At 41.4% G+C, this 8,051-nt stretch overlaps 1 protein-coding gene across 1 annotated transcript; it reads right to left on the reverse strand.

Annotated features, from left to right (window-relative positions):
* Positions 1-1,144: 1,144 nt before the first annotated feature.
* On the reverse strand, positions 1,145-7,332 carry rlbp1a (retinaldehyde binding protein 1a). Its single transcript, XM_036586833.1, has 8 exons — positions 7,238-7,332; positions 6,472-6,508; positions 5,873-6,001; positions 5,485-5,689; positions 4,395-4,573; positions 3,667-3,825; positions 3,325-3,435; positions 1,145-1,930 (listed from the first exon to the last, which is right to left on the reverse strand). The coding sequence occupies exons 2-8, from the start codon at positions 6,478-6,480 to the stop codon at positions 1,784-1,786; spliced, it is 939 nt and encodes a 312-aa protein (XP_036442726.1). The 5' UTR covers positions 6,481-6,508; positions 7,238-7,332; the 3' UTR covers positions 1,145-1,783.
* Between the last annotated feature and the right edge of the window lie 719 nt (positions 7,333-8,051).

Here is an 8,051-nt window from a genome sequence, read left to right on the forward strand (position 1 = left end):
AGGCCGAATAGTACCCTTAAAAAACTTTGTTTTTCTGATTTATCGCTATTTTACAATCACCATTATTACATATAAAACTTGTGTAGGTTCACTGGTGGTTTTGGATATTAAAAAAAATGGCTATATTTGTGTTGTCATCATGGCGACCCCTGGTTCCTATTACCACCACTGTAAAGTCTCTACAGTCAACCATTTCACACCAAACCACTCTGCATGACTGTTTACATCTCAACCACTGAATTATGCAGAAAGCCCTTAGCCCTTCTCCTCTGTTTTTGCACGTTCACGCCAGGGGGTAGTGTGTCCTGATTTTTATTTAGATAGAGGGGTTGGGCATTATGGTCCTTTTGTTCATAACAAGCATAAAAAAAAATCACTAGCAGTATGCTAATATCTCCATAGCCAGTCCGCTAAATTTCCTGTTCCTTAAATGGTGCAGCTGTTATATTCTGGTGCCTCACCATTTAGGGTGGAAAGGGAAAATTAGAACAAGAAGCTGGTGAATAGCTGACTTCAGCTTTGTATCACTGAAGAATTAGGGCTGGGTGATAAGGAATAATTATCCACCCCCCCTCTTTGAAGGCATATGATTCCCTGGGATCGGGCCCAAATCCCAAAAAAGAAAACACTGGTGAATGTCAGAATATTTGTAAAAACTACATAAGTGGGTTTTAAGAAGAAATTTCTGAAGAACAGTTGATGAATGAGGCCCAGGAACCTAATAACGGGTGAAGTAACACAGCGGCCATTGCTTTTATTTAAGCCAGAGCTGTGTTCAATTCAGTTAGATTTTTTCCTTAATTTGCTGTATAAGCATCTTTAATTAGCTATTCTTTACTGTTGAGGTGAGGATACAGGACAATAAGCGCACAAGAACGTAAACTGAAATAGTATTTTTATGTGTGGATTGCTATTTGCCAGTGTAGCATTAATTAGCTCTGAAGCTATAATGCTACTGCTAGTTGCATGTATGCTAGCACCTAGAGAACAAGTGTTTTTTGCAGTTCAGCACAACTGTGCTTGTATAGTCTTGTGTATTACTGCCTATAAATACTTTTATTATCTGCAAATTATTTTACTATTATTTATGTATAATCATCCCCCAGAAAGTACCACCAACTTTGTGATTATTAAACAACAGACAACCATTTCTCATATTTTAATTGAAAACAATATCACTAATAGTCTACATCAGAAAAACAACTGGCCTATAAGATGTAAAATGGGTTAACATACTAATAAATTAGGCATTCTCAGTTTCCTAGTGTAACAGGATAATACATCGCAACACTAGCACAATCAGTAGACTTCTCCCTACACACTTATACTGAGTGAGAATATCAATGGTTGGTCATTTGTTGGTCTGTGAACATCACCACTGCATTATGCAGTTTGAGTATACATATATTGACCTGGCCTGAACTTTGATAAGAATACAACTGTCAGGCCTCTAATATCATTTCCTCTACTCTATTATGCTTAATACTGATGCGCTCAAGTCACAGTTAACACTTAACTCTAGCACCAAGTTTCTTTTTTTCTTTTTTCCCCCATCAAATATTTACACAGCAATCCCATATGCACTTGTGTGAGCATGTACTGTTGTATTTGGCCCTACAGTACATTTACCTCTGCTACTGTACGTTGTTCGGTTCTTAACAAACTTCCAGGTCAACACTTTTCTTCATATTCTTCATATTTTCTTCATATATCCAACATTATTCTACTACTTTCTTTCATATACCCCAAAATATCAGCCAGTCTTGTGCATTGGTCCTGCCATCTAAAGAGCTGTGTCCTCAGAACCAAACAGCTTGATTGCTGTCTCTTTGCCATCACAGTTAGGGCCCTTCCCATCAAAGTCTGGGGGAAGGATTTCAGCATCAAAGTCTCTGAAATAGGCATCCAACTCATCACCATGAACAAAAACCTAAATGTGAGATGAAAGTGAAGTTAAAGACATAAAGAAAGTTTACAGATGGGAGACAAAGTAAAGGAAAAATCTAAACAAAGGAGTTGAGAGACGGTTATTGCAGATAATCCTGAGCAGGCCCTGTTGACATCTTTTTTAGATCATAATGGCAAGAAGAAAAGATTTAAGTAAAAGTGTTCATTATTTGGGAATGGATAGCAGGAGCTTCAGTCACAAAGACTGCTCAACTGGCTAGTCTTTCAAAAGGAACAGTGACTAAAATGACATTTGCTTTTAGATCTGTGGGAAAGACATCAGTAAACAGGGTTGGAAACTGTGGTTGAAAGCGAACATTCAGTGCTTGTGCGTTTGTGCAAAAACAGAAGAAGGGCAGCTGTTCCTCAGGTGACTGAGAACATCAGTGCAGGATGTGATCAGATTGTGCCAGCAAGAACATCACATCCACAACTACACAGAGAGAGATATTATACTCAGGCTGCAGTTCATAAACCCCTCATTACAAAGACAGTTCAGTTCAGACGGTTCATATTTGCAAGTTCAGTGGCGCTAAAACCTTCACTGGTCTACAGAGATGTGAACAGTCATGAGGTCAGATGAGTCATCCTAAACCAGGGGTCGGTAACATGCTGCTCCGGAGCCACATGCAGCTCTTTTACTGCCCAGTTGCAGAATCAGATTTTTAGGTAAAAATGAAATAATCCTCCTTTGCAGGATATTTACAGTCAAGATGGTAAAATGGACATAAAATGTTGAGGCTCCCAAGGTGGTGAGATTTTTGTTGAAACTTGCCAAAATGGCTCTTTTTAACATGTGGGTTAGCGACCCCTGTCCTAAATTATCATCTCCACAAGTGGGTGAGTGCATGTGCGGCGTACACCAAGAGAACAGCCAGGCCTAAATGCTTGATGCCTAGTCAGGGGGTCTGGTGGCTGTTATGCTATGGAGAGCATTATGCCAGCATGGTTTAGGTCCCGTGTCACTGCAAATCAGTGGAAAGACATTCTGACGGATCACCTTTATCCTATGATGCAACATCTGGTCTCTTTCAGAACGACAGTGCCCCCATCTACATGGCATGAGGGGTCACTGAATGGTTTGGTGAGTATTAAAATGAGGTAAATCATTTGCTATGGCCTTAACAGTCACCAGATCTCAATCCAGCTGAGCATTGAACCCCTGGGGAGTTTGGACCACCATCATCAAAACACCATTTGAGGGAATATCTTGTGGAAGAATCCTTTGAGTTTAGTGGCTCACCATGGCCCTACACCTTACTAACACAATTTATGTTGTATTTTCCTTTTATTTGTGTGTATGTGGTGAACATTTGCATATTAAAACCAACAAGCAAGTACACTCTGTGTTGTTGTATTAAATTTAATCCCACTCACCCTCTCCAGCAGTTTACTCTTCATGAAGGGTTTGACCACATTGTAAGTGGTTGTGAAGTACCAGGGCTGGTGGATCACATGTACTGCCTTGAAACGTGCAGGGAAGGAGTCCTATATACAGAAAGAGACCATGAAAAAAATTTCTGACGTGACAGTTCATGAGACCAATTACATGAGACCAATTACGCTTTCTTGGATTCCTGGTTACGGATAGCTGTGGCATCCCTGGGATTGAACTTATGATTTCCCAATGATAGGGCTAATGTTTGGATGATTGTGACGCTCGGGACATGCCCATCTTTTTGACACGTTTAACATGAAACGTATGGCTCTGTTTCTGACCTGCAGCATGTCCACCATCTTTTTCAGCTCAGTGTGTTTGATGCCAGAGGCATGCTGCATAGTGAAGCCCTTGAAATTCTCAATGAGGACAAATCCATTGATCTGAGTCTCCTCATTTTCCAGAAGTTTCTCCAGGATGACACAGTATGCACGCAGAGTCTGTAAGACATAAACAGCGTTGCTTAAAAACACTATTACTGTATTGGGAAGGTCCCCTCATCACTATTTCCTACATTGTACAATCATGAGTACTATGAAGAACTATTTGTGGGGACAAAAGTTGTGAGTCAGATAAATGATTTTGTACACTAATATTGGTAAGGTTTGTCCTTCTGCAAGTCACATTCCATGGTATATGCCACAATACATTATGGGTTCTCTTGAGGGTACATTGTACACTACCTCTTGCAGCCCATTGTGAGATTGTAAGAGTGCGCTGGATATCACTATAAAATGGCACCCTCCCAAAACAGTGCACTATGTAGTGCACCACATAGGGTGTGGTTTCAGACAAAGCCTATGTCTTTTACAGCTGCTGCATGCTAGGTGGCCTAAAGGTTTGTAAACTGAGTAATTGACCCACAACAGCCATTGAACAGGTGGGGACTCATCCGGGATTAAGTAAAAATCAAGAGGTCATTTTTATCAGGGCTCAGTTGATTCATTTGAGTCTTAAGGCTATGTTATCAATACTAGTTGCCAGTGACAGTGCCACTTTTCATACATACCTCATCAAACGTGACCTCTTCCAAATCCCAGTTCTCTATGTTGAACAGTAGCACCACACGGCCGTATTTGTCCCGAGTGGAGAGGATCCGTGGGTAGCCAGCCTCAATGGTACTGCGGACTGCTTCCGGGGTCATATCCTCAAAAAGCTCGGGGTAGTCCCTTCTGAAACGTACATAACCTGACAGAAAAGATGAACATTTTGTACCAACTGATAAAGAAAAAGATGCCAGCATGAATCGTTTTCCTTGTCAAGATTTTGCATGGTTAGCAAAGAAAAACACAAAAGACACAAAAGCATCACTGTCTTGCCTGATCTTGTGGCTTAGCACAGTCTGTAATGGACCAATTAACCTCTCCGGCAAGTGCGCATTCACATGGCATTCCGTTCACACTGGTGCAAAGGGCAGTGAAGTGTGGCTTGCACGTCTTTCTGGGGACAACCATGCATACCTATGCAGAACACCATAGCCTCCAGTGTGTGTGAAAGGCCCAGTGCATCAAAGCACATCCTGTCTGCCTGGTCCTAACTATCCCACAGGCTTTTGTGAAAATAAACTTGCCCCATTTGCACACAAAGAGCCTCTATGAAAGCATTTAGAAAGCCCCAATTAAGGCGAAGCATTTCTTTCTGCCCAAGTGATGAACAGCACCCAGAGATGCATAGTGGGACACAAAGAAGGTTTAGAGGCTCATAACTGCAGTCTGTTTCATCCCTTTACTTCAGGGGTTACATACCAGATAATCAAAACAAAAAGACAGAGACATTTTCTTCCCACAAACTACACCCCTTCTCAGTAGCAGACAGCATATTCCTTTTAGCACTCATTTTACTTTTGCCAGTTTATTATATAGGTACACTTTGGTGTGTACGCAATTACTGACAGTAACCCATCTGTTGTGGCACAATTCATAAGCCACTCTCTATCCTGTTCATCAATGGAAAGGGACCATCATAGGACCACAATTGACCAGATATTATTTGGGTGATGCACCATCCCCATCACAGCAGTGACACCAACATGATAATGGCATATTAACCTGTTGTTTAGGGGTGGATGTGAACAAAAGGACAAGAAATAATCCAGGTACCCTTCAGAAGCTCGTGTGCCCTGGCCACGTCAAATTTCCGAGCACGGATGAATCTCAGAAGCAGAGAGTCCGGTTTGTCCCCAAATTTTTCCCGCACGTCCACAGACAGGTCATCCCCTTCTCCAGCCTTCTCCTTGATCAGGGACCTCAGCTCCTTCACAGAAGACACTTTCTTCTCTTCTGTCTCATTCAACTCATCCTTTGCCTATTGGTGAAAAAGGTACAGTGGGGTAAAGAGGGTCCAATGGAGCCATCATGACTACTATGATAAAAATGAAAGAACGAAAAGCTTCAGGTTCGACTACCACTGGCAGGTTTTGGTGACATGAGTAGGCAAACCAATGACTTTATAGCAAATAGGATCTTGCTATGATAGCCCATGAATTACCTTTTGTACCGTATGGTCGGGTAGCTTCTTACAAGGCCCAAAGACTGGCCCATGATCCTTCACAGTCAAGTGCTCCAGCTTGGACCGCAGGGCTTGCTCTTCCTCCGACACCATGCGGAAAGTTCCGGTCTGAGTGACCAACAAAGAGAGGCAAACTATTACACAAGACAAACGTTCAAAGAAAACTAATCCCATGTTTGCTGGTCTGCAATCTGAGGACAGTAACCCACTAAACCCCCCACTTTACTCCCACCCTGCCCAATCATGCAGGTCAGTGACTGGCTTATAATCTTTTTCACAAGACCCTGTGAATCTCACAGGAACACCCAAGCAGGTTCATTGTACTGAATTGAATTGTATTGGTTCATTGTAGTGATTTCTAAATCCTGACGACTTTCCTGCACAGTTCATGTTTTTCCTGCTCTAACAAAACTACTTTAACACAGGAAGGGCTAATTAGTTGGTTAGTTTGACCAGGTGGGAGGCTAGAGGAGGGATTAGATTTTTGAATCACTACTATAGAAAACTCCAGCAGCATAATTATCAACAACATCAGTATGTATAATTGTACAAATGAGACATATGAACATCAAACTTACAGAAGCCATGATGTCCAGATCTTTCAACAGCCAGACACTGAAAACAAAGAGGTTGAAAAATTGTCACATTTGTCATTAGCATGATCTTACAGTACCTGGTCATTTTGAAGGTTCAATTACTGTATTACATTGGTCATTAGACAGTTGGCCCACTTATCCGGTCAGTGGATAGGGTCTCTAAGCAGGTTTCTTTTCTCAGGAAATCCAAAGGAATAGTTAATAAGCTAATACATATAAGAGTAGGAAAGGCTTTATGTTAATCCTGTTTCATGGCTCTTTTCTGATCTGTAGGACCACAGGACCCATGTGGAGTTAAGCCTCTCAGTGTAACAAGGGCATAATGGCTTGTTTTTACAGCAGTTTCCAGGTGTTATAGTTAAGGAGCGGCATCAAAGATGGATACAAAAAGTTATTTTACTTAAAGCCACAAATTCCCCTATAAATCCTAAGCTTCACTTATAGTTTTACCAAACTAAACAATAGTAAGATCCTCAAATGGTGCGTCACTGTATCACCATTTAACAGGCCCAATAGGAACTCAGAGCAAAATGACCTCACTACTAGCAAAAAATCTGCAAAATCATGACCTTAAAAGTATATTAATAAATTATAAATATGAAATGCATCTTTCCAAAACACTAAATCATGTTTACACACAAACACTGGAAAAACACCTGTCATGTCTTAAATGTCAGTAATACCATTAAAACACAAATACATTTACAAATACTACACAATGTACAATCTCAGGGTCACAGTGCCTTACCTTAGCCACTGGTCAGGGAGAGCTGCGATAGCCGGACTGAGGAGTAAGAGAGGGCAGTGGGACAACAAGGCACTCAGAGGAGGGGGCTATGGAGGGAAGGGGTGGTCTTTGAGCAGAATGATGTGAAGTGTCACTCACTGAGGGACTGACCTGCTACAGCATGGAATTCAGGAATGCTTTGTCTAATTTGCATAATAAAACTGTTTGCAGGCCAGCAGAGGCAACAACAGAACATCATGAGGTAGATGAGAGAGAGAGAGCGAGAGTGAGTGCAAGAGAGAGAGAGAGAGAGAGAGAGAGAGAGAGAGAGAGAGAGAGAGAGAGAGAGAGAGAGAGAGAGAGATTTGGGTGCTAAATGAAGACTGGAGAACAGATTAGTATTATGAACCACAGAGTTGTAAACACAGTGGCATTTAATTTGTTTTTGTGATGAAAATAAAAGATGTACATGAAAATGTGTCATTTAGGCTTGGATGCTTTGCCGAGCTCACTTGAGACATTCGATGATAGTACTTTACGTCAGTGAGTTTATGTCACTGAATACATACAGTACACAATGAGTAAGAACTACCATGTCACTGCCAGTCAAAGTCCTGCCAAATTCGTCCCGGTACCTTTGACTTTTAAATGATTTCATAGTGCTACTTTAAAGTGAGGATTTGGCCAAAAAATAATTCCAAAAAAATGTCCCCTTCCCCCAAATGAAATGAATAAGTGACGAAAGCACAAAGTCAACGGCGGTCTTTATACTAGGCAGAGGTAGGCATCCGCCTTGGACTCTCATGATCCAAGGGCCCCATGAAAATGCAAATTA

Source organism: Colossoma macropomum, unplaced genomic scaffold (genome assembly GCF_904425465.1).
Source record: "Colossoma macropomum unplaced genomic scaffold, Colossoma_macropomum, whole genome shotgun sequence".
Lineage (NCBI taxonomy): Eukaryota > Metazoa > Chordata > Actinopteri > Characiformes > Serrasalmidae > Colossoma > Colossoma macropomum.

Bases quoted from the DNA above. Each gene is read 5' to 3' on its own strand.
- rlbp1a (XM_036586833.1), bottom strand. The intron at 5,690-5,872 runs GTAATTCATGGG...TTTCACCAATAG, and splicing joins CCGACCATACGGTACAAAAG to GCAAAGGATGAGTTGAATGA. The intron at 1,931-3,324 runs GTGAGTGGGATT...TCTCACATTTAG, and splicing joins AGAGTAAACTGCTGGAGAGG to GTTTTTGTTCATGGTGATGA.